At 44.1% G+C, this 26,876-nt stretch overlaps 3 protein-coding genes across 4 annotated transcripts; 1 reads left to right on the forward strand and 2 right to left on the reverse strand.

Annotated features, from left to right (window-relative positions):
- The first annotated feature begins 432 nt into the window (after positions 1-432).
- gpr84 (G protein-coupled receptor 84) lies at positions 433-3,423 on the forward strand. The gene is made up of 2 exons (XM_018725824.2): positions 433-875; positions 1,684-3,423. Exon 2 carries the CDS (start codon positions 1,685-1,687, stop codon positions 2,870-2,872), a length of 1,188 nt encoding a protein of 395 aa, XP_018581340.1. The 5' UTR covers positions 433-875; position 1,684; the 3' UTR covers positions 2,873-3,423.
- A 1,627-nt stretch (positions 3,424-5,050) lies between these two features.
- stat2 (signal transducer and activator of transcription 2) lies at positions 5,051-21,502 on the reverse strand. Of its 2 annotated transcripts, XM_018725673.1 has the most exons (24): positions 21,268-21,502; positions 20,601-20,732; positions 20,100-20,247; positions 19,565-19,660; positions 18,815-18,907; positions 17,725-17,803; positions 17,113-17,192; positions 15,738-15,889; positions 13,345-13,503; positions 13,173-13,262; positions 11,955-12,014; positions 11,317-11,337; positions 10,960-11,053; positions 10,695-10,742; positions 10,151-10,234; positions 9,904-10,002; positions 9,517-9,652; positions 9,361-9,413; positions 8,818-8,912; positions 8,454-8,593; positions 8,159-8,347; positions 7,924-7,978; positions 6,966-7,066; positions 5,051-5,512 (listed from the first exon to the last, which is right to left on the reverse strand). In XM_018725673.1, coding segments are annotated over exons 1-24 (2,475 nt in total). In that variant the 5' UTR covers positions 21,270-21,502; the 3' UTR covers positions 5,051-5,243. The 2 variants fall into 2 exon arrangements, with proteins under 2 accessions (XP_018581189.1, XP_018581190.1); XM_018725674.1 differs by lacking the exons at positions 20,100-20,247; positions 20,601-20,732; positions 21,268-21,502 and adding an exon at positions 20,037-20,088.
- A 1,724-nt stretch (positions 21,503-23,226) lies between these two features.
- apof (apolipoprotein F) lies at positions 23,227-25,873 on the reverse strand. Its single transcript, XM_018725675.1, has 2 exons — positions 25,827-25,873; positions 23,227-25,189 (listed from the first exon to the last, which is right to left on the reverse strand). Exon 2 carries the CDS (start codon positions 25,150-25,152, stop codon positions 23,908-23,910), a length of 1,245 nt encoding a protein of 414 aa, XP_018581191.1. The 5' UTR covers positions 25,153-25,189; positions 25,827-25,873; the 3' UTR covers positions 23,227-23,907.
- Positions 25,874-26,876: the final 1,003 nt, after the last annotated feature.

Below are 26,876 nucleotides of genomic sequence, written 5' to 3' on the forward strand. Positions count from 1 at the left end.
ACATCATGCGAGAGGTGCTGAGGTACGGAGTGTTACTCTCTGTGCAGAAGGTGAACACCAGACCAGGGGTGGCGCAAGAATGATGAAGATTTGAGTCGGGAGTATCTGCTTCAATCTCATTTTATTACACTATTCTGTAGCAAAACCCTTTGTTCTGATCATGTTAACGGAAAGCAACACCAATTAGCAACAACCATTTGAAAATGAACAGCAGCAGAGTAGGGGGACACAGTGGTGCGGGGGGTTTGGCTAGGGCCTGCTCCGTGGTGGGTCTGGGGTTCAAATCCTCCGTGGGGTGCCTTCTAATGGACCGGCGTCCCGTCCTGGGTGTGTCCTCGGCCCTGTACCCTGTGTTGTTGAGTGAGGTTCCGGTTTGCTGGTCTGCATCCCCTGCTTGGGATGAGCGGTTATAGACGTGTGTGTGTGTGTGTGGGGTAATGGATTAATATGAGGCTTCAAAAAAAGTGTAATGTCCACATAATTGAATGAACTACTTGGGCTATTAATTTTAGTGGAAATTATATAATGAGCAAAAAAATTATGAGATCTACATAAAACCAACTGAAGAATCTCCAAGTTCACTGTATATGACAGAAAAAAAAAAAAAAAAAAAGGCAACTTCCCTCTTGTCACAGAGCTCCTTCCCCCTTCTGTTACACATTGCCTTTCCTGCTGGAGAAATGAGCACCAGACTGTCTGAAATCCTCCAAAATTAAGCAACAGGAATAGAACGTTAGGGCGCAGCGCTCACGCCGACGCAGACGAGCTCATCCGATGACGTCGGCCGACGGGTTTTCTAAAGCTGAGGACCGAACGTGAGCGACAGTCCCCCGGAGCACAGAGCGACGGCAGCCAGCGAGAAAGAAGAGAAGCAGGTAAACTCCTCACTCTCATCGCAACTCACCCGTTAAGCTTTAATCATCCTTTGTACTTCACTGACCCTGGGAAAGCAGAGTCAGCATCAAATTTGTTTATGCACTTATCCATTGTCTTAGTGGCCCGAGATATTTCCTTTGGCTTTAAGGTACTGTTACATCAACCAGTGTACGATGCAAATATAATAACTTCACGTACCAGTATGAGTTGCATCATTACACGGTCATTTTATCGTTCGGCCGACGCACCTGGTCAAAGCGGCACAAACTGAGAAGACACCTGGTATTAAATTGCCCAGTTTGGTGAAATAAAATAAAATAAATTAGTGGTGTAAATGGAGATAGTTTTAAAACGCGTATTTTACGGATTTAATTGGAGCGTTCGCAGATTTGCTTCACCCTGCTTCGAACTGTCTTTTCTGCTCTCGCACGTTCACTCGGTTTGTAAAAAACTGTCAGAAGTTACAGTAAACGCGCAGCTTTAGCGCCTCAGAAAACACTGAAATTGAATGGCTGCAGCACGTTGGTCCGTGTCGCGTACGAATGAAAACGGGATTAAAATGACACATTTTTGCACTCGTTGGGTGACAGGAGGTCACCGCTTTGACCATTAAAAAAGAAAGATTCGTCTGACAGCCTGCGACCTACTTTTGCTCGAGTGTCAAGGTGCGGTTGTGCCGCCGAGAGCCGGCCGTGACTTCTCGTCCACGCTCGTTGGCCACCGCCTCAGAGAACGATTTCTGGTAGAACCAAAAGATGACAAAGGTGTGCGTGCCACCCCGACTTAGACACACTTTTTCTCCAACAGGATGTTCATGAACATCAGCGATGGTGAGGAGAACGCCACGTTCTCCTGCTATAACCCCTCGGTGGTGGAGTACCGCTACTTCGGCGTGCTGTGGGGCTCCCTGGTGACTCTGGTGGGGACGGTGGGAAACATCCTGACCATGCTGGCCTTCGTCGCCGACCGCCGCCTGCGAACCCCCTTCAACGTGCTCATCGTGAACCTGGCCGTAGCGGACCTGTTGTACTGCAGCGTCCTACAGCCGGTCAGCGTTGACTCCTACCTGTACCTGCGCTGGCGCGGTGGGGCCAGCTGGTGCCGGGTCTTCGGCCTGCTGCTCTTCCTCTCCAATTCGGTGTCAATCCTCACCCTCTGCCTGATTGCCGCCGGCCGCTACATCCTCATCGCGAAGCGGGCGCTCTTCCAGCGCGTCTTCTCGGGTCTCGGCCTGGCCCTGCTCCTATCCGCCACTTGGGCCGTGGGGCTCGCCAGCTTTGGCCCGCTCTGGCCTTTCTACGTCTTCACCCCGCAAGTGTGCACCTGCAGTTTCCACCGCAGCCGTGGGCGTCCCTACACGACCGTGCTCCTCTTCCTGTACTTCTTCCTCGGCCTCGGCTGCGTGGGCCTCTTCTACCTTCTCATTTACCGGCGGGTGAGGGTGGCGGCCGGGGCACTTCAGAAGTACAGGCTCAGCCGGCGCTCATCGCGCAAGAAGCCGGCGGGTGGCGAGGACACCACAGAGGGTGACAGCGGTGTTGTCAGTGGCACGGTGACGCACAGCAGCGAGATCAGCGGCCCCAGCGAGGGGTCCATCACACAAGCCCAGAACCAGCTCCCCAAGAAGCCCCAGGCCAATCATAGCTCTGATCCCATCTCAAAACCAGGTCCCAGGGCCACATCACAAGGAGGGAAACTCGAAGCTGGGCCAACTGGGTCGCCGAACGACGATGGGGAGTTCGCCCGTGTCACCAGGATGTGCTTCATCGTCTTTGTCTGCTTCACCTGCTGCTTTGTCCCCTTTATCCTGCTCAACATCTTAGACCGAGGCAACCGCGCTCCGCAAGTTGTGCACATGCTCTGCGCCAACCTCACCTGGCTCAACAGCTGCATCAATCCCGTGCTATACGCCGCCATGAACCGCCAGTTCAGCCAGGCCTACCGCGCCCTGCTGACACGCGCTTTGTGGCCAGTAACAGCACTTTGTAGGCGATGAGAATCTTCCGGTGTCTTCCAGGCAAAGTCTAGGTCTGTTTCAAGTGTGTAGCCTAATAAAAAACTAATAAAAAAAGGAAAAAAAAAAGGTAGGAGGTGTACACCAAAGTTGTTTAAAAACTAACCATTCATTATGAATTTAAGCAAAATTAGTGAAAAATTATGTCTTATGATTATGGTCAGGAGACAGCATACAGTACCTTTACAAGCCACTTGATGTTTAAAAGCTGGAACTGCAATTTTTGTTTGAAAATGTATATTGTCAGCCTGCAGCGGCTCATTTCTCCATCTATCTTCCAAATGTTTCCTGCTCTTAGCAGAGGAACCTCATTGACAGAGATGAAAAACAGCAGCCCAGGTAGTAATAGCAACTTAAGTATTAATATTAAACTATTGTCTGGGTTTGAGCAGATAGGAATCTAAAGACATGGGAGAATTCTTGACATCTTGGCCCAGGTCACCATATATGATTATCAACCTTGCCTTCCATGATCAGACCTGAGCTACGCTTTTTTGCTTTAGAAGGAACTGAAAAAGACATGAAAATGGGGAGAGGGGGGGGAAAAAAAAAAAAAAAAAAAAAAAAAAAAAAACTACGCTTTTGTACAGTTTTATTGTCCCATTGTGTAAAAGTTTCATCAATAAATATATTTTTACTACAAAACCTAAAAAAATCTGGACTGATTCTCTATCAAAGAAAACCCATCATCTAACAGATGACTTCTCATATTGTTAAAGTTTACTCATTTTAAATTCCATAATTAGTGAAAAAACGTACATCCTTCAGCAGTAAAAATTCCTTGCACAAGACTTTATGTAGCAACTCACTGAAATTTTGACTATTGCACCACATCAAGCACAGCGACTTCCTTCCTTGTTCCGTTTCAGTGTTCGCGTACACATTACATACTAAAGGGGGGGGGGCATGCGGACAGAGTCAGGACTGTACCCTGTGCACGTGAATCATACGACGGCATAGACATCTCTTCTCACTCGAAAACATTTTCACACATTTAAGAGCAAAGACCAAAATAAGTTTAAATATGAGAGAAGTTTATTGGCTACCCCAGGAAAGAAATGGGCTTCACAAAACTGGGTGACATTTGCCATGTTGAGATTGGCAGATGTTAAGCCATAATTTTTTTTTTTTTTTTTTTTTAAATACAGTACACTCACAGACTATACTAACATTGCCGAACTAATTGTAAAGTGTATTAATAGAAAAAGACACCCAAAAAACATCAAATCTGTCAGTGCACATAATCTGTTCCCAGGGAGATTAATCCTTGTTCCAAACAGCACAAATTTACTAAAAAGTAGGGCAGGACAAAAACCTTCCAGTCTTCTGCATCGGTGTAAAACACTGAGAGGAGGATGAAGTATAAGGTGTTCACTTCCAATCAGACACAATCCATAATTCATTTTTCATCCGCATGGTTTACTTTCACCTTCAGTAGTTAAAAACACGTTAAGACCAAAAAACACTGAGGGTGAGGGGACAGCGGCAGAACACACATAACTTGAGTTAAAACATGACCTTCTCTACTGGGAAAGATTCTCCAAAGTGAGTTATAGCCTGCCTTTCAGACTCCTGGTAAAATCAATGTTTTTTTTTTTTCTTCCCCCCCTCTACAAGAGCAAAGTACTGAATATGCAGTAGATGTGTCTGTACTTGTGAATCATGCTGCTATTATTGTTTCAAGTGCAGTGAAGAGGAGTGCTGCTGATGCAAGAAGCCAGACTGCGGTTACAGCACGAGTACATTGGACTGATGAGCTCTGTGTTTACGCTGACACCTCCACGGATTCAAAGTTGATAGCGAGTATCGCGATTTTAGGGCGCTTCTGTAAAATGTTCAAGATGAAGTCGTGCAAACCTATCCTAAACATGGCCTTTATTTTAAATCATCAGAACAATCGGCACCTCAGGCAGGGTGCAATCAAAAGCTTGCCAGTTTTCATTTCGAAGGAGTCCTGCTCATGTACCTTTGAGCGGTACACTGGGCCATTTAAGGACGCGGCTGTGCGAATGGGGTCAGGGTAGAAGTGTAACCTTCAGATGAACCCATTGCTAAACTATACGAACACTTCACAGGGCTATCACTTGACATTACTGGTCAGAAAATAGACAAAGTAATTCAGCTGAAGAAAACGCAATGAATTGAGTACATATGATTCTTGAGAGGCCTTCTTAAGAGACTGCTGTGGTTGTCTGTGGCCATTCAGAAGTGCCAGGTTCCACAGCCATGATACATGCGCTACACATGGGCTGCACTGTCACTGTACAGTAAAACTGAGTTAAGCAGCAGAGTGTGGAGCAAAGCCCCCCGCTACCCAACCTGGCAGCTCTTGGCACAGTTCACAAGCACCAGCTCAGGAGTAAAGAGGCATATGGACAGTGTGGCCATGTGGGGAAAGGTCAGAGGTGAAAGCACCCAAATTGGGCGGTTGGTCTAGACACGTGAAGTCACTGGCAGGGATCATGGGGTCACCACTGAGGTACATCTGCAGACTTTTTTCCAGCTCCTCAGTAGATGACGGAAAGTCAGGGGGCAGGTCAGAGCAGAGCATCTCCACAGATCCAGGATCGAGAAGCAGAGACTCCCTCATTAACTCATCAGAGGGTACCAGCACATCTGGGGCTGAGGTAAAAAGAACAGATAGAGAAGGCATGAGACAGAGCACACGGCCTCACACCTAAAAGGATCACTAATGTTTCACACACAAAAGAAAGGCAGGACAAGAGGCCCACTCTAAACCATCTGAAAGGACACAGCAAAGAAGGATGTGGGGTGAGGCACGATCCTACTCTGTAACCATGTGGCGTTCAGGTACCGCTTGTGCTGCAGTGGTAAGAATCCTGCTTTTAGTCCACATAAGGATCATTCCACCCTTCATTTACATTTATTCACTTAGCAGATGCACTTCTCCAAAGCAACTTCTGTTGCATATTATGTCATGTTATCAGCCCAAACACCTTATCCACCGTGGTGACTTACACTGCTAGATACACTACTTACACTCGGTCAGTCATCCATACATCAGTGGAACACACTCTCTCTGTCACTCACACACTATGGGGGAACCTGAACTGCATGTCTTTGGACTGTGGGAAGAAACAAGAGCACCCAGAGGAAACCCACACAAACACAGGGAGAACATGCAAACTCCACAGACCGAGCGGGGATCAAACCCATTCTCTCATCTCACTCAGGAGCTGTGAGACAGCAGCGCTACTCGCTGTGCCACTGTTCCATCCTTCAGATTTGAAGCACTGCGCACTTCTGCTTACTAGAGCTCCAACCAGTCCACATTGAGTTGCACAGACACCCAGACATGCACTCTTTCTCATTCTAAACTGTGAAGCTTTGCAAAGTGAACAACAGAAGGCACACTAGTGCAATAACTAAAGCACCTGACTTATTTGAAAAGGCCATGTTGCGCATTCATGCTTACTGCTACCACAGAAAGTTTGTTAATGAACATGCTCCTGAACATCATTAACAGAATCAGCTTTCTTCCCTCAAAGTTAGTAGAGGCAAAGTGTGAAGATGACACAAACACCCAAGCCAGGAAGACTACAACACAACAATACACATTGGAAGTCTAAATAGTGTGCTGACATGTCTTATTACTGCATTTGTAAACACACACACACTTTCTGAACCGCCTGTCCCATACGGGGTCACGGGGAACCAGAGCCTACCCAGCAACACAGGGCGTAAGGCCAGAGGGGGAGGGGGACACACCCAGGACGGGACGCCAGTCCGACGCAAGGCACCCCAAGCGGGACTCGAACCTCAGACCCACCAGAGAGCAGGACCCGGTCCAACCCACTGCGCCACTGCACCACCACGCCCCCTTGCATTTATAAACACTTATCATGAATTGAGCCATAAGGACATTTAAGAATAATATGCGGTCATGCTATACAATAGCAATGATTAGATAATGAGAAAGATAACAAGCGCTTTCCCCTACTAAGGTAAATGACAGAGAAACAACTCAGCATGAAAGAGAAAACACGGTGTGCCCAGAGGTGTTGGAAGGCATCTGTAGAGATGGCTCTGGCTGCCAGGGGTACAAGAGACTCACCAGCTGGCTCTTCGCCATGCACGTCACACAGACCGTTCACTGGCAGCTCGACCTCAGGTTCATCTAGCAAATTCATAGTAGCCTTAGGTTCCAATGTGTTCCTAAAGCAACCAATGATAAAGATCTGATTACACCCAGCACTCCATGGTCCAGATGGAGCTGTGCAAACTAAGTGACAATACCTGCTCAAATACACATGTACACAGAAGGCATCCGCTCTCTGGAGAAAATCCCAAATATATCCAAGCACTCCGCTTAACCCAAAAATGAACAAGAATAAAGACCGACTGCAAGAAAATCTCTGGAAACGTCGTTTGAGATGGTCTCAAATCTCCTTTTTTGGACAATATAAAAAAAAAAAAAAAAAGAAAATACGACTGATAAGGTATTCACAGATTTACTGTAAAACAGTAAACTTTTTTTAGAAGTAGAAAGAGTACTAAAATAACGATAAAAAGTACAGTACAGTAAATACATAAACCAGTAACACAAGTGTTTATCATCATTGTCAAGTATTATGCACTGTACATAATTGTATGTGCTATACTTTTATACGACTGGCAGAGCAGCAGGTTTTGTTTACACCAGCACCACCACGAACACGCGGATAACACGTTGCGCTACGACGTTACGGCAGTTCCGTCGCTAGTCGATAAGAATTTTTCAGCTCCATTGCAATCTTATGGGACCACCGTCGTATATGTGGTCAGTCATTAAGCGAAATGTCATTAAGCGGTGAATGACTAATTTAGTTCCTTTCTGGTTTAACTAGCACACAGTTACAGCTATGTCAAGACAGGAATATAACTGCCCGTTTTGCTTTCTTGCAGTCAGCAGCACATAACATCACAACCATCACACATACAGTATTAAACATCCCTGACTGCAAAACACTTGTAACTCTGTTATTACAAAACTTAATGCAGGCATAAACAAATCCAATGCAACACACACTTACTCTTTAGAAACAAAGACCAGCTTGGTTTTGATGTATTCTAAATATGGGTTTTTGGCTGTAAGAAATAGGGAAAGAGAGAAAAAAAAAAAATATTATTTCCAGCATATGTACTTTGTAATTTATATATCAGCAAAAATATGAGAGAAGATAAGTGAAAAAACTGAAGGGTGGCACAGCCACACAGAAAACACCCTGCGGCATTAGCAGAATGAGATTCTGGTCCCCAATTCCTCACCTCCACTCTTCACTGTGTAGTATTTCCCAAAGGCGTCATCTTTGGGGATGTTAGGGTAGAGGAACTTGAGGGGGTTTTCTGGGACATTTTCTGCCTCCAAAATTTGGAAATTGTGGATTATCTCAGAGAAGGGGATCTGGGTGAGGTCCACCTTGGTGAAAGGCTGCACTGAACGTACGTTGGGCTTCCCTGAGAATTTAGAGGAGCCAGCATTCAGATGCAGCAGAGGGTTACTGCAACTTTTGAAGTCATTAGGTTCTTGAGCACCAAGGCATCCACCACACTGTAGACTCACCATCATCAAAGTACTCAATCCAGGAAAAGGTGATGCCACCATCTCTTATGCTCTCACTGAACCTCAGTAGGAAAGTCCCCGATTGCATCTTTTTCAGGAGCGATTTCTCCTTGCCTTTGCTCACAAAACCCATAATATAGCTGGAAAACAAGAGTCAGTGATGAGGCACCTTACAACAGCAAATCACAGAAAGCCTAATGGCCTCAAGTTTTTTTGCTTCATCTCACCAAGAAGGAAGAGTATTTTTTGCATTTGAGATCTAATTTTAACTTCGAAAATAACTACCATCACCTGACCGCTTTATTGTCAAGAAATTTCCCAACAAAGCATAACAAATGTAATGTAGCACTGATGTAGTTAATACCCGTCATTCCAGAGGTTCTCAAGATAGTTCTTCACGAGCATAAGGATCCCATCAAACCAAACATAAAAGGAGAAGTTTGTGTTGGGGACGTTCTCCTGGAAAACAAGGTTGGATAAAGTGTGACAAAATGGCATTTCCGCTTACGTTCATGTACTAAGAGATTGTCTTATTGTTTAAAAACTGGAATTACCCATATCTTTACAAACATTTAGAAGAGTGTTTATATCACTCAAGGATAAAAGAAAGCACCTCGCTCTATGCATGTAAACAACTTGCCCAGATTGCTGCGGTGCCCCAACAATTCAGAAAATGCTAGGATAGTTTGCATCACTTAGGCAATAATTTTTATTGAGGAAGCTGCAGAATAGCACATGTTGCAGGCTAACACTAACTGAACACAAAAAGGTCTGCACAGTCAAATAACACATCTGTCATGTAGATTAGATGCAAGCGTATTTTGAGATTTAGACTTTAACTAAAAACATAGTAGAAACTAAAAGGAAGACACTGCACAAAATATCAGTGGAAAAAAAAACACCTCACCTTAGAAAATTTGCTCCAAGAAATTCGGCAAGAGTCATAGTTTTGCTGTTGACCTATGAAATGGGGGGGAACATTAGCTTAATGATATATCTGGAAGGACTATCATCCAGATGGTAAGCTATCAGTATATACATTTATCCCTTCGTGTCCACTAACCGAAAAGCTTCTGGGCGATCATGTGGAGCTGGTCAGAGTTAAGTCCCCTGTCTGTGATGGACAGGAACTGCCAGCTGAGCATCTCTGCCAGTTGAGGCCAAGTAGCCATTGGAGAGTTGGCAAAAAAGTTAACATTCTGAAAAAGACAAACAACACAGACAGTTAAAAAAAAAAAGGGGGGGGGGGGGGGGGGGTCCAAATTAAAACAGGGCTCATCTCACGACCTGCGATACACAACGCATGTCCAATGTGTAGTAATGAATCAGCACCTGATGAGCTGTTTTCTTACCACTACAAATTAGTTACCACTCAGACTGGCGGCCAGTCAGTTAAAATGTGGCATGTAATTTGCATGTCATGCAGAAATGCTCTGTAGTGACCTCATACCCCAGCGTCTGTGCACAGCATGTTGAACCACAGTATTGAGGCCCAGGCACTCTGCTGTTGGCTGGTACCGGAGGTGATGACCACTGGAAGCGAGGTCGTCTGCATACAGGGGCAGATGCACTATTACATTTCTTGGAACCTAACCTTGTTTTTTTTTTGTTCATTATTTCAGTTAGACTGCACAACTATCGCTCAAAAATAGAATATTGGGATTAGCAAGGGAGCACAGAAAGACAGGAAGACCCACCTGCAGACTGACAGACAACCCATGCAGAACGAACACTGTCTCAAAGCACATGACGTGTAGCTCCTCGGTCACACAAAGCGAGAGCTGCGGCACATTAAAATGTCGTGAGGAAACCACACAATCCACTTCTCCATTAAAACACGACGAGTTCAAATAGCGCCGTCACAATTTACATTTATTCATTTAGCCGAGACTTTTCTCCAAAGCAGTTCACAATATTGAGATACTTACAGTTATTACTCATTTATACAGCTGGGTCATTTTTAATGGAGCAAATTACACGTCAGATTCGAAACCTACCAGCGTTGGGTTTAAAGGCACTAGCTCTAACCACTACACTACCAGCAGCACAGTTAAGCCTACTTCTTAAAACTAAGACTAGTTTGAAAATTGGAAGGAAAAAAAAAAAAAAAAAAAAAAATTCTAACCAGCTATATTTCAACAATTTTAACGCAGTGTGTACAGATGTGATGTACAGTGTATAGAGGCAGTGTGTGGATGTACAATTTATGCAGTTTGTGTCAAAATGGGTACCACAACTCACATCATTCACTCCTTTGCCCCCGCCTCCTGCTTTCTTTTCCTTCAGAGTCTGGGGTAAGAAAGATGGGAACAAAAAGGAGAGAGCGTTGCACAGAAAGACCGAAAAGCTGATTCTGATTAATTACGTACGAATCTTCAACCAACCAGTGAATGCAGTCCTACAAATTAGTAGGTCCTTTAAAGAAATCTGGAATGCACGGGCACAAAACCCACCCCAGGCTATATTTAATAATAAAAAAAAAATAAAAAATAAAATAAAAACTCACCAGATGTCTGAAATCAGCCACCATGCCACCATTATTGCTTTCTATCATGTTCAGGGCCTTGGTGCTGTTGCCCAACACATTGAATCTTCGATACCTAGAGTGTACGACATGTTAATCACCGAAACTACATTTTAGTGCTTCACTGTGTGCTTAGATACAATGAGAAGTACAATAATGCAGAAAGCTTGTACAATGTTTTGCATGCCTCATGTTTTCATTTCCTATCATTTAAACAAGGCTAGTACCATACTGACATTACTTCGCAAACAAATACCTCTTTTCCTGAGTAATACATGCAGATTATTTGCTGTTTTGCTTTAACTAGTCATGACAGCAACAGATGAATGGCATGCTCACCCTTTAATCTGCGGGGCGTCGCTAAAAGAGGCAAAGAAACAATTTCAGCTCACAGAATGTACACACCGTACAATCAAAACCACATATTCAGCCTAATGACAGAGGATTCAAAACTGAAATGCATGGCAGAAGATAGTGCTGATGTCTCACAGTGCCGTGGGGTGCACGACTGGTTATGGTTTCGAACCCTGCTCTCTCTACGTGGAGTCTGCATGTCCTCCCTGTGTTCACACGGGTTTCCTCCGCATGTTTCAGCTGGAATTTTAACTCTGAACTGTCCAACAATGTGTGTGTGTGTGTGTGTGTGTGTGTGTGTTACATCGCTGTGCTGTATAGATGGGTGTATGACTGCGGCAAGTTTACTGTAGTATATCTAGCACTGTAACTCACTGTGGAAAAGAGTGCCAGTTACACACTGCATAGTAGTCACTGTACATCATTTTAGAGGAATGCAGCCTGTCAAGTGAATGAATGCTAATGTACAAACACTACCAGGTCAGAAATGGGTGATGTGTGATGAATGTAAGCCTAAATGCCAGTAAATGAGTTGCACAGTGCAGTTGTTTAGATAAGACAAGCCTTACAGTAACAGGAGAAGATATAGAGAGAGTGTGACAGAGCCAGTTACACATAGGTACCTATCCATGGAAACTGTGACTTTCATTACGTGGTTCAGCTCGGGCACTTTAACAAGGAGCCTACAAGAAAAAATAAATACAAATTTTGTCATACGCTGCACATTTCTGTGAATTTTTTAATAATAATAATAAAAAAAAGATACTTAAATTTAGCTGACGCTTTTCTCCAAAGCAACTTACAATTATTTACCCCTTAGACAACTGTGTAATTTTACCAGAGCAGTTCAGAATAAGTACCTTGCTCAAGGGTACTACAGGGAAAGATGGGGATCAAACCTGCAACTTTTGGACCCAAAGGTAGAAGCTCTAACCACTATACTATCATCTGCCCCTAGGTGAGTGATATTTCGGATAAAGTTTCATGCAGCTACTTGGGTGATGTACATTGGGTTATATGATGGAGAGTAAAACACTAACTGTACTTTAGAAGCAGAGCTCTGTGGCTGGGCAGCCTAGCAGCACTGTTGTCTCACAGCACCCGTATGGTGCGAGAGAACGTGGGTTCGAAGCTTGTTGAGTCTGTGCGGAGTTTGCACGTTCTCCCTGTGTCTGTGTGGGTTTCCTCCCACAGTCCAAAAACGTGCTGTTCAGGTTTCCCCCATAGTGTGCGAGTGCCACAGAGCAAGTGTGTTCCATGGTGAATAAGGTGTATGGGATAGTAGCATGACATATTATCCATTGTGAGTTTCTTTGGAGAAAAGCATCTATTAAGTGAATAAATATAAGTATCTCTTCCTGCTAACATAATGCACACATTGCTTTTTTTTCTATAGATATACATCATTTTTTGGAAAAAAGTGTTTGCTAAATGAATAAATGTAATATAAATGATATGCCAAACTATAATTGCACGTAAACCTATTGTCTGAAGATAAACGATTGTATTTCAATTGGTTGAGGACAAGTACCTTGCTGCACGTTTACATTTTACTACATATTCACATTTTACTTGGTACATGTTTAAGGTTTACTTCTACGTGTGAAGGTGATCATGATGGTGTGCATGGACATGAAGGACATCAAAAGAACAAACTTCAGTATTTCTTGAGAAATTTTTCCAGAATATAACCTGTAATACATTCATTTACTACACAGGAATAGTGAACGTTACTTCACATAAAAGTATCCTCAGGCACTTAACCAAGTTGGACTATATGAAACCAAGTCAACGAAGCGGCATGATGTGTGCAAGACCTTGCTGCGAACAACGAAACCCACCGGATTTTAACAGAGAACTGCACATTGGTACGCAGTACCAGTGGCCCCCTCCCCTGTGGCATGGAGGGCTGGCTCTCCACGACCAAAGCACTGGAAAAACAAGAGACACGTGTCAGGTCGGGGGGGAATCATTAAAGCTTCATCGTGAGGAGTAAGTACTCCTGTGTTCTACCTCTTCAGCAACGTGGTGAGCAGGGAGTCCACCTTGTTCTGCAGAGCTGGTTTCTGTATCTTAAAGGGGTCGTTCTCATAGGACACCTTCGCTGTGAGTTCCTCTACCTTCTTCAGGAACTTCCTCACCTGGAAGAGGCATTCTGCCTCACTGGTGAACCTGTATCCAAACATAAGGCACCATGGTGAAAATGGACAACCTTCAGGCGTGAGACGTGAAACGCACACGAACACGTACACATAAACTGTACAAAATGCATCACAACAAAACTTCAAGTATCATTATTACTTCTCATGTTACTAAGAAATTTGACCAAGGAAATTTAGTGTTCAGTCTGTACAATACATGACAATTATGTACCTACTTGTACAGCAGAGTATTCTTACCGTATCCATTCAGGGAAAGTACACTGGTCAAGAGCACAGTTACATTTATTCATTCAGCAAATTTTTCTCTAAAACAACTCCACTGTTAACGTACCTACATTTCTTTACTGATTTATACAGCCTGGAAAGCTTACTGGAGCAATTTAGTGCAAGTACATTGCTCAAGTGTACGGTCATGCGCCGCTTAACGACTGACTGCGTATACGATGCTGGTCCCATAAGGTTATATTGAGCTGAAAAATTCTCATCGGCTAGCGACGTCACAGCGCAACGTGTTACTCGTGTTTGTGGTAGTGCTGGTGTAAACAAACCTACACACTGCCAGTCGTATAAAAGTACAGGCAGTGCCCAAATTACGAATGAGTTCCGTTCCTAAGTCTGTCTTTACGCCGGATTTTTATGCAAGTCAGAACTGTTAGGTGCGGCTGGTATCTAAAAAAAAAAAAAAAAAAAAAAAGTCAAATATTTGTCTTAGAATATAGTATATTGTGTAACTTTCTATACATACAAAACATTAAAGAAACTTCGATACACAAACATCTAACATAATACAGCTTTAAATGTAACTACACTGTTTATATATCTATATAAAATATATATAATAGAGAGGGAGGAGGAGAGAGAATGTTGTGTGTCGGTAGGTATGAAAACAATAAAGAAACTTCAATCGCTTTTTCAATCTTCATTGGCATTTCACCTTTTTTTTTTTAATTTCCATTCTAGGTTCAATCGTGCTCATTTTCCTTTCCTTTGATGCATCAGCAGCACTTGCATCATATTTACAGTTTGGTGCTATGGTTAGGAGGGTAAAAAAAAAAAATGAAAGCCAAATACAGTAACACACGAGACACTTAACAGCAATGTGGTCCGTCTTATACTGAGCGGGCAGGAGACTCAGGTGCGTGTGCGGACCCAATCGCCAGATTTTTAGAGTTGGTACACAAGGGAGCAGGCAAGATTTGTGGTCGGGGACAGGTGTGGGTCGGTCGATGCACAAACGTGGGTCTTGGAGAGAATCCGATGTTGTAGTCGAGGATGTAATGCAAGTGTCGGGAACGGGGAGAAGGAAGGACAGCTGGGTAGGCGGTCAATGATTCGCTTGAAAACGCTGGAAAGATGGGTTTCTCTAAATGAAATTCCGCAATCAGGGTGTGCAGGTGCGGCTTCTTAATACCCTGCTGCTCTGATTTCGGGCAAGTGTGGACGTTCGGGGCGAGGTCGTGGGCGTAACAGTCCAACTGTAAAGAACAAAGTTTTTGTCCTACCTTGAGCTCACACACCCACGAGCTGACAAACCGCTACAGTCGCGCAATGCTTGATGCGTGCGGCAAAGTAACGCCCGTTTGTTATTACAAACCATTGTATGTACAGCAACTGATTTTTTTTTTTATATAATAGGCTTCACTATGAAGTTTTCATTTGATTGTTACTTAAGGGTGAGCCAAAAAAAAAAAAAAAAAAAAAAAAAAAAAAAAAACCCTTCCAGTCAGTAAGGGGGTGGTTCGTAACTACGGGTTGTACGCAAGTCAGACGTTTGTAAGGCAGAGACTGCCCGTATAGCACATACAGTTATGTACAATACATCATACTTGAAATTGATAAACACCTATGTTACTGGTTCATGCATTTACTATACTGTACTTACTAGTGTACTCTTTCTACGTATAAAAAGTTTACTGTAAAACAAGCTTACCTGCATGGAGGCTAAAGCATCTAGGTTTGTATAAGTACACTACGATGTTCAAACGACAACAAAATCGCCTAACGCATTTCTCAGACCATATCCCCGTCGTCAAGCAACACGTCTGTACTCCAGCAGGAGGCAGGATTTGACCTTCAACTTTGGATTCAAAGACAACAGCTCTATCCACTACACTGTTAGCTGTTCCCGCACTAAAGTACTCAAACCCGCAACTTTCAGATTATGATGAAACAGCTATCAGAACTAAAATACCTGCTGACCCATATAAAAATAAATTGCAGCACACTGTGGGGGGTGTAATGTACCAGCTCTCCAGCAACTGCAACTGGACATCCTCTCTGGCTCCAATGCAGAATTTCTGCTGCCTCCTTTTCCACTCTGGCAATTCCACGTTGACCAAAACTGTGAGCAGCTGCTCAGCCAGGCCCAGCACCTCCGTCAAGTCAGACATCAGCAACTAATCAGACAGATCCAAAGAAAGAAAGAGGCGAGAGAGAGAAACAAAGACAGACAGTTATAGCAGGTTAAACCCCTGGAAGATGCTGGTGGCCCAGGAGCCCCTGACATTTTCCCCCTTTACCAGCTTAGGAGATTTTAGGAGTTTTGCTTTCTCTCCTGTGATGTTTTGAGGTTTCTACCTTTTTTAACTACGCATAATTTTTGCTATAACTTATCCTACTTATTTTGTGTCATTCTGCTTGTTTCCGCATGTTTGCAGGTTCACTCATTTGCCCAAATGCCTGGAGCGGTTTAAAGCATGCCACCACTGGACTGAAGTAGTGGAAATGTGTTCTGTGGAGTGATGAATCACACTTCATTATCTAGCAGTCTGATGGACGAATTTGGGTTTGCCAGATGCCAGGAGAACACTACCTATCAGAATGCATAATGCCTACTGTAAAGTTTGGTGGAGGAAGGATGATGGTCTGGGGCTGTTTTTGAGGGTTGGGGCTAAGTACTTTAGTTCCAGTGAAGAGTACTATCAATGCTACAGCATACAAAGACATTTTAGACAATTGTGTGCTTCCAACTTTGTGGCAAGTATGCGGAAGGCCCTTTTCTGTTCCAGCATGACTGTGCCCTTTGTGTACAAATCCAGGTCCACGAAGACCTGGTTTAACAAGTTTGGTGGGGAGGAACTTGAGTGGTCTGCACAGAGTCCTGACCTCAGCCCTACTGAACATCGTTGGGATGAACTGCAACACAGAATCTGAGCCAGGTCTTCTTGTCTAACATCAGCGCCTAACCTCACAAATGCTCTTTTGGCTGAATGGGCACAAATTCCCAAAGACACACTGCAAAATTTTGTGGAAAGCCTTCCCAAAAGAGTGGAGACCGTCATAGCCGAAGGCAACTCCATATTAACGTCCATGGCTTCGGAACAGGATGTCCAACAACCTCAAAGGTATGATGGTCAGGTGTCCACATACTTTTGGCTATGTAGTATGTATGTGTATATGTATATATATCTCACACACACACACACACACACACACACACACACACACACACACACACACACAAAACTGAACTATGCACTGCAATTTAGTCCTAGCTAATAAAAGACCTTCCAAGCTGACTGAACTCAAATTAAGAATCTTTGTGCAGAAATTTTGTAGAAAATGGTAGTCCTGTGACCAAGGACTTGTTTTGAGAGAGATACATGACCTGAGATCTCACCTTCCTGGAGCTGTTGAGTCTGTTGAGCAGGTGCTGTAGGATCTTCATTTGCTGAGCATGTTGCTCTGCATTTATATTCCCTGTGGGGACAGTGAGCACCACAGTCACATGTCCGCTGGATGACAGGCAGCCTTTTCCAAAGCTCATGGCTGGACACTTCCTGCACAGAATGCATCTGAAACAACTAAAATGTCATGGCCAATTATCTTCTAAGATAATGCATTTATTGTGTGTATTAATTTAACGCTTAACTGTCTAGCAGTCATTTCTCCGTAACATTCAGCAGAGAGCGTCGTAACAGTGACAATAATTATGTGGCAGCCATTGCAACTTGTCTCTGGAGCACATAAAAAAATTTCACAATTTATAATAAAAATAAAAAAACACTAAATTTATTAATGAATTTAAAGCAAAGTTTATACAAATGTTGGTTTAGTAATATAAGCATAAATAGCAAAGGTATTACTTTACACAACAAAACCAACAATTAGTGAACTGTGGAAACTGTGAGGTCATTTACCTTTCACATACACAGAGAGAGGGAGAGCAGTACTCTAAGTCTGGACAAAGGTGACAAAAACTAATTTGGAAAAGGGAAGAGTGATTCACCACCTTCCATCATGCGTGTCTGATATTTGAAGTCAAACTCGTCTTGCTGCTCCTCTAAGGATTTGATGTTGTGCTCCATCCCCTGCAGACCAGACACGCATTTACAGAATACATGGTTATAGTCAAAAGTAAATGTGAAACTTCATGTGAATCTGTCTTTATGAATAACAACAATCTTAATTACAAAATTGTCCTTTTAAAATTACTCATTATTCCAAGACGATACATATATAAACATTCCAAAAATAACGATGCTAACATTTTTGAAGTTGGATTAAACGCATTCACGCCTTTTAAGGACATCACTATTGGGTATACCATATTAATACACAGCAGAGCATCCTCACATCCTGTTTTAACATGCAGGTACACACTTAGTGCTTTAAAACATTTTTGTTCCTCAGTGGTGTCAGTCTATTTTCTTTCTAAATCTAGTGGATTGACCTCTAAATGACCCTGGAAATAATCATAGCATATATAAATTGCCCATTGTATGAGTGTGTGAGTTACATAGGTGTATAAATAAGTGACTGACTGTAGGCAATATTATCTAGCACTACAAGTCTGCATCCAGATTTCTCTTCCTGTTGTGTAATGCACTTTGATGTTCATCTCGGAGAACAATACAACTTTGGAGAAAAGCACCCGGTAAATGAATAAATGTAAAGGTAAGTCATTTATTAAGTTAAGTCATGTATTCATTGTAAGTCGCTTTGGAAAAAAAGTGTATGCTCAGTGAATAAATATTAATGGATATGACACATCAAATGATTACAAAACAAATACATAGGGGATGGTCATGAACTTTATTTCTTCATATCATAAATATCCATGTCGACTTATCAAAATGTCTCCTTTAAAGGTTGAAAATGAAGTGCGTTAGGCAGTGGGAAAGACTGAAAAGGTAGAGACAGTTACATCAAAAAGAAAAAAAAAAAAAAATCCAAAGATAAATCAGAAATAATATTTATGGGAATTTTCCTAACAAGGTGATTTCACAGAACTAATTAACCCCATTAGGTGAGAGACAGGTATACTTTCAATGAAGTGAACGAAAAATGGCACAACCCTGATGATCAGCGGTGTGGCCCACCTGCACTTTGGTCCTAAGGTTGGACATCAGGCTTCCGATATTTCTCTGGTTGTCCGTTTCGACGGTGTTTTGTGTGACCTGGAGCAGCTGCACCTGGGATCAAGAGGGAACGTATCTTTAGATGCATGAGCCACGTCTCCCAACTCAGCCGCAAATACAGGTGGCCACCAATCAGTAAGGCAGGAAACAAAGAGTGCAAACACATTGTTACCTACAATAAAGCAAAGGGATCGTTGGGACAGGCAAAAAAAAAAAAAAATCACCCAGGTAACAAGCTTTTATGATCAGCTAGGTTCAGTGCAGAATGAATAAACATGTCATGCGGGACACACCGTGGCCACATTCACCTTTGGAATTTTTGGCCACACCTGGCTGATGACGGTCAGGTTCATTATTGCTGTTAAAGAGGACTTGGAGCGTTCGTGCAGCAGAGCCAGTACTGGTGTATAGATGCTGGTTGACACTTGATTTAGTGGTCATAGTTATATAACTTCTAAACTCTAAGACTACCCTCGACTGGGACAGCTGGTAGCATCACGGTTAGAGCTGCTGTCTTTGGACACAATCCAGTTGTAGTACCACTAAGCAAGGTACTTGGACTGCACTGTGCCAGGGCACATGCTGGGTACCACAGTAAGGAGTCTAAGCAAGGACAAGAAAGTGATTTGTCTTCTATGCCGCAGGGAACAGTTAACAGAGTTCAGAGCAGTGCACTGCGGCACAGCTTTGCCACCGCCACCACCTCCTCACCTGTTCAGCCAGCTGAGCAGACTGCAGGATGTCTCTCTCTTTCATCATGAACCACAGGATAATGTTGGCTAAATTGTGAGGCTGCTCCTGGTACCTCTGTGAAAAGTCATACCAAATATGCTTCAAAGAGGGCAGTGAAGTGACAGTAACATCATGTACTTTACTAATGTGTAAATGCTCACGCTCTATAACTTTGAGATCACAACTGTTAAACATAAACCTTCACACAGTTACTTATGTAATGTAAATGTTTCAAAAAAAATAATGCGATTAGGAATTGTTCATATGCTGGAAATAAACCAACTGTACCTTGGAATCATGCAATTGCATCTAAGTGTCTCCTTCCGTTAATGTAATGCACATGTATTTTCTATGAGATGTACGCCGCTTTGGAGCAAAGTGTCTGTTAAATGAATAAATGTACTTCACGTTTTTAAAATTTGACTCGGCGTTGCGAATTTGTATCCCCTACAGCAGCTCTGTTCCTGTCCGGCTAGGGTGACCGCGGCATTCCGGGAGACGTTTGTGAGCGGACCTGGAAGTTGTGCTTGAAGCGGCGGAATTTGCATTGCTGCAGGAAGGTCTTGCCCTCCTGCACAAAACGGCTGTGTTGCTTGTCCAGTTCTTCCAGGAGGACCTGGAAAAGAATGCTAGCCACAGACATGTCTTGTGACGCTCGCGCCCTGACAGACAGACAGACAGACAGAGAGAGAGAGAGAGACACACACACACACACAGAGGTGCTGTAACTAGGAAATGCCATACAACAGCAACTGGATGCGAGTAAAGGCTTGCAGTGTTCACATGGGTTAAGTACAAATATTCAGATGTCTTTGATCAATTCTGCAAATTGCCCACCAGAACTTAGTTTTTATATGTACACAGCACTTTTTTTTTGGTAAACATCGTTGCACAGCAGCTTTACGGGACTAAACACCGAAAATGTAAAGTGCGAAATCACAATACAGAGATATGTTTTGGGTGTGAAGCCAATTCGTGGGCCATGTGGAGCACAGCCTTGTTTTGTCCTCCTCACCAGTCCTGGCTCTCTATCCAGTGCGCCAGGTAGTGTCGCACGTCCATGGGCAGCTCCTCCTGGCTGTACAGCTCGTCCACCTTCTGCAGGTACACGGAGTCCAGCTGCTGCAGCCGCTCCCACTGGCTCATCCTAGCGCACACACACACACAGAGTCATTTACAATTATGATTTATTCATTTAGCAGACGCTTTTCTCCAAAGAAGCGACGATCACCGAGAACAATACGCGCACACACAGTGACAGTGCGCGCAAAAGAAGGAACAGGGAGGGACCCGAGCGAGGGCACGTGCACAAACACACGCATTCCAAAGGCCGGGTTAAGCCAAACATCACATGTCATCATGATCTGTCAACACACACAAACACACGGGTAAGGGGGACAGAACACAGAGGGAGGACCGCAGGGCCGACAGGTTTCGTCGCGCCTGGGCCACAACAGTGACGCGCACGCGGAGAGCGCGAGACAAACACAGACACAGACAGTGCGTCACGCGGACATGATTATACCGCAGCCGCTCGCAACAATGGATGGCACGCGAGCTAACACGAAAACAGGTCTACACACACGGGGTCCAAAACTGCAAAATAAAAAAAAAAATAAGCGCTGACACGTCGCTGAGTGAGCGCAAATACTAGTAGGCGCGATGAACAACAATAAACTTACATGAAAATATGGCCGCCTTCTTCTCTCTAGTGAACTGTTTCTCGGTGACGCTTTTTGTAGCTAAAACCGTGTCGCTATTTTTGACATGCCCGCACAAAACAGACTGAACCTGTACCTGAGCTTGACCGTCAACACCTCCCTGCTACTTTTGAAGAAGACATTGCACTTCTATTAGCTTCACTCCCTTCGCTGCAGTTTTTGGTAACCGGGCTGATCTATAGTTTTATTGGCTCTCCATCCTCAGCATATCCCGCCCATATTCCAATTTGCTCGCCTTATATCGACACCATTTTGTTTCACTGATGCAGGGTTTAAAGCCGTTATTAAAGACTTCATTTGAGCCAACATGGATTCTACATGAGCCTCGGCTTTTCCTCAGCGCTTGCAGTTTCTGGATGATCATTGGTTAATCGCGCCGCAACGTTGTCACTATGAGTGGACGAGTTACTTGTCAATCGGAGAGCGAGGCGGGACGTCGACGTGACGTCCGTTCAGCAGAGGGAGTGAGTACTTGAGAGAACAGCGTGTTTAGAAACTTTCGACTCGTAGAGGCCGATTTCCTAGGAGTGACGTGGCGAAAGTGACGCTCGGGAAGTATCAGTATGTCAGGCGAATCGGAAAAAAGAGATCGCGAAATTCACAACTGTTAGCTAAAAACGATGATTGCACGCTGTCTTCGGACTTTTATATCTTCATCTGCGTTATTACTGTTATCGTTAATCTTTCTTAACCGATTTTACCTTCTAAGCCGGAGTGACAGGGCCGTGTCGTGTGATGATGCGTAGAAAGAAAGGCGCGCGCCCAGGCTCGCGCAGAGAAGACGGTGCCGGACGAAGGGTCACTTGGACTTGACACGTGTCTCATTGTTTACCTTTTCTTCTTTCTAGCTTTTCGTGGCTTGACACGTTTGACATTGGTGCCATTTCTGTTACACACAAAAAAAATTCTGCAGAGGCAAAAGTCGTCAGATGTTTTATTTGATAACACTGTTATGCACATACAATTTGCGTTTACCAGTGTAAAATGAGAAAAAGCAAATTATTCCGCCTACAGACAGAGAATCACACCTTTCCACAGCTATGATACATACACAGTTAATGGTTTACTCGGAAAGTACTATATTTATTTTGGGATTACGTGGTAGTAGGCTATATATCTTAATGTGGTGTTTGTAAAACTGATATATCCGATAAATGTTCATGTTTCTCATTTTATGGATCAGTTATTAGGTTTGAAAATGAATACGTACAGTGGAGAGATATAGCAGTGAACTCTAGTAAATAACATTTGACAATAATGATGAAGCCTTTTTTTCTTTATGCAAGTAGTGGTGTATCAGTTTAAAAGGATAAACTACAAATATGATTAATCTCTGGTACTACTGTACAGTAATAAAGGTGATCTACTCATCATGCATGGTTTGCTTTACTGTGGTAAGCTAATACAGTATGCACAGGTACAGTAAGGCAGCTGGTAGCATAGTGGATAGCGCTCTTGCCTTTGGACCCTAAGGTTGCAGGTTTTATTCCCACCTTCAGCTATAGTACCCCTGAGAAATGTACTTACCGTAAAATTACCCAGCTGTGTAGATGGGTACGAAATGGTAGGTAGACTAACAGTATAAGTTGCTTTGGAGAAAAGCATCAGCTAAATGAATGTAATTAGACAAATATTCGCTGTCAACAAAACGGTGTGTTCATTTTAAATCACAAAGCTTCAGTAAAGTACACCAGGATCACATTCTGACATGCGTGCAATACTAAACTCTTGCAATAGTCTAAAGGTCCCTGAATGTCGGAAAGAGAGAGCACCGTCACTACCCAGTACAGTTAATTTGGAATCATGCTGGAAATTTATGCAACGTTCAATTACACAGACACACATACACCTTCTTAGGGGCTAAAACAAATATTTCTGTTTCTTGCGACTGAAGTTTTCGAAATCAAACGTGGTTGCTTAGTATTTAACATGTATTTATCTTTTAAATATTAATTTAATATTAGTACTACATGCAGTATTTTTTAATGGAGAGCTGTCGTCATATCCTGCATTTATATAAAAGCTTGCAATTTGTTTTGCGAAAGTACCACCAGCAGGTACGGCACTTTAATAGATGTAGACAGAAGTAACATGAGTAAGCAGGAAGATTGCAGCATACCCATCAATGTTTTGTTGTTCCTGATATGCATTGTTTTAAAATATTTTACACGATCCGTAAATGGCAGCACTGCCAGCTAAAATGTAAGATGACTTGCATATTTGAATCTCACGTTGCACAATCTGCTAGTCTTTTTAGGTCCCCAGGGTTGCATTGTGCAATGAGTTGGTTTACGCAAAAATCGAAGATTAAAATTAATCAGAATATTTGCTTATAAGGTCCACTTCCTTATAAACTGTAATTTAACTTGACAGCATAACAGGATTTCTTCCTTCCATGCTTGTTAAAAATTGAATACAAATAACTGTTCGTTGAATGAATTGTTACTTTACAAAGTTCTGACTTGAGTGAGGAACCAAGAGGCAACTGAAATTGCTTTGATTTTCAGAATATTGAGCGTTTTCAATCAGCAAGTCCAAAAGTGGACAAAAAAAAAACGCAACTCCCTTTTTTCGTGACTTAGAGTACCTGTGCAGAAAATGTTACTCAACAGAGATGGACGCTGACCAGATGTTCTGGTTTACAATGACGTCCTCCTCATGCTTCATGTTATTGAGGAGATACTTGATTCCGGCTTTCACGCCCGTTTTCACACCGGCCCCCAGCGCATAGCCGGCCACGCCCACCGTGCCTCCCGTGACGGCCATGAGAGCGTCAGTGCCTAGGTCCACGGCACTCAGGATGGCCCTCTCCTTGGCTGTCTCAGAGCAGTTGACTGACGCGTAGTAGACCGCGGTCCCCAGGCTGTAGAGGGTGCTCACAGCTGGGATCCATTCCACCACACTGTATATGCGCTCCTCTCTCTTGTTGACACAGTTCCTCTGTGCGCTGCGACGGGCACGGCCAGCCCTTGTTCCCTGGCACTCCCGGATCCAGCATTCGGAGTCCTCACAGGGTACGATGCGGCTCCCCTTCCTCAGCACCGCTCGGTACAGGCCAGAAGCCTCGCCAAGAGACACGCCAGCACAGCGAGCTCCGAGACTCTCACACACACGCACGGCCTCTGCTACTTCCCCTTCTTCCTCGACTGCTTCCCCCAACAGTGAGGTCCCATTCACCCTAGTCCAGCCTTGGCACTCCCCGTGTCCCCCTTGTGTCCCACGATCCATGTCCCGTGTCTCCTCATTGCTCACGCCTGTTTTTGCCAGCTGCTGGATGTTGAACATGATGGCCTCGATGTGGTGCTGCGATCGCTCTCTCCCCGGGGCACCGGTGACCCGTGGCTGGCTGCTTCTCTCCATGAGGTCCTCCAGGTCCAACAGTAGCTCCTCAGTGTCTCCAACACCCAGCAGGTCAAAGAGCTGCAGCACCAGGGTTTGGGCCTCTTGGGGGCAGTTTTCAGCCACCAGCACAGGCACCAAAGAGAGCCCCAGCAGCTCACGGAGGAAAAGAGCAGAAGGCTTCTCAAGGGTGGCAGCGGCCAGGAGGTCTTCACAGCTGGCATTACCCTGCAGGGCAAGTCGCATTTTCCCCTGTAGCAGGCCTGCGACAGTCATTACTAGGCGATGAGCGGACTGAATCTTTGCCTCATCAGCCCCAGATGGAAAGCCAGGCTCCAGAGGAGGTCCAGGGAGGTGTGACGCATCCTCTCCTTTTCCACCCTCTCTCACACGTGTGTTCTGAGACGCTGTGCTTTCCAGACCCCGTGGAACGTCTACCTGGGAGCGGCAGCAGTCAGTCAGCAAGAGCTGGGCAACAATGAGCCACTTGAGTTTTGCGTCCATCATACCTTTGCAGGCTCCCCACCAATGCAGCACAAGGATTCTGAGCGCAAGATGAAATGAGAACAGGGTATTTAGTGTAATATTAGACACGTTCATGCCTTATTTTGTCAGGAGTTAAAATCTTTTCGCCGTCAATGGATGTTTCTTGGGTAAAATAGAGCCTACTGTGCTTTTGCGCATCCAAGACATACAACAAACATCCAAAAGGCCCTCCCTCCCACTGGCGGGTCGCCAGCTCCCCGAGCTCATCCCTTTTTGTGGTTCCTCTAGTTCTGCAAACACTTGGCCATCTGCGGTAGTGCAGCATGCCAGGATTTTTTTTCTAGATTGATTTTTACTAAACTCAGTGTAAAAAAATTAATAGGATGTGAAACTTTCCAAGCTTTCCTTCCATGACCCAACTGTTGTTCTTCTGCCATCATTTTAGTGAAACCCTCTGTAGAGTGGTGGCTACTTCTCTGTAGGAACTGTATCCAGATGGCAGGACAAAGACATCTTCAAGTGGTATCTAGTAGAAGTTATTTAGTGCAAGTATTTTTTCCAAGTACAAGCACCAGGTTAACTCATTCTCAGTTATTGGTTTGTATCTGAAAATCTGAAGTGACAGTAGCATTAATGTGATCAAAATCCCAGAAGCAAAGTCCCATCTAAGTAAATAGATCCTTTTTGACACTCACCACAGTCCAGTGTCCAGAGTCTGATGTTGTCCACTGCCAGGTTGTTTCAGTATGTTACAGGGCTGTTACTCACACGAAAACACATAGAGGTTGGTTCTCTCTCAGGCACCAATGGGATTCTAACCCTGTAATGACCCCCCTTCCTTGCCCACCATCCATCCCCAAACTTGTTCCCCCTTTTTTGTTGGCCTCATTGCTCAATAGGGAGGACAGGCCTGGAATATTGATTCACGTGGAGAAGCACCATGTTTTCTAAAGCCGTTTTGTTTGCTTGCACTTCTCTCCTGTGTTCTCTCTCCTCTCTCTCCCTACTCGGCCCTTTCTCAGAGAGGAGCAGGGCCTTTGTTTCTGACCCAGATACTTGGCAACGGTCTCTCCTCGTGCCAGGAGTGGACTGTCTGATGGGGCCAGCCAGGGTAACAGCTTCATCAATCCAACCCATCATGTGCAACACAACCAAAAGGTCTTGAGAGGTGGACCGCACGCTACTTTGGTTTGGTGTAGCTTCTCCAAGACAAGCAGGAACCACAGAGTCCTTGAGCAGAACCTCGGGAGAAATCACAACTTTCCTCTGACCGGGACTGTCGAGTTGGCGTTTGCCGGAACTAGAAGAGCTACGCTTTCTGTTTCACGCCATTTCCAGCGTTCAGCCGAGTTGTCCGTTGGCGTAATCTAGGCCAAGATGTTCTGCTCCATCCTAAACAGTCTGCGCCTCGGCATCTGCAGCGTCCGCAGTGTGTCCCAGAAATTTATAGCAAGCTGGGCAAAAAACTGTCAACATATCTGCTGTGTGCAGGACAAGGACATTTCCTGTCATTGAATGGACTCTATTAATACTCCACGCTCGATACAAAAAGCACAAAGTAAATATTTCCTGGGCAAAATTCTCATGTCACAGAATGTGTTTGGGTGCCAATTTTTAAAAATCCGCAAAGTATTGTTATCATAACTTCTAAGAGGGATAAGCAGTTTTGTGCAGCCGACTCTCGGTCCAATGGGACTAAGGTTTAAACTAAGAGCATTTAGAGGAAAGCAGGTTGGAACAAGTGG

This window comes from Scleropages formosus, chromosome 22, assembly GCF_900964775.1.
Source record: "Scleropages formosus chromosome 22, fSclFor1.1, whole genome shotgun sequence".
NCBI lineage: Eukaryota > Metazoa > Chordata > Actinopteri > Osteoglossiformes > Osteoglossidae > Scleropages > Scleropages formosus.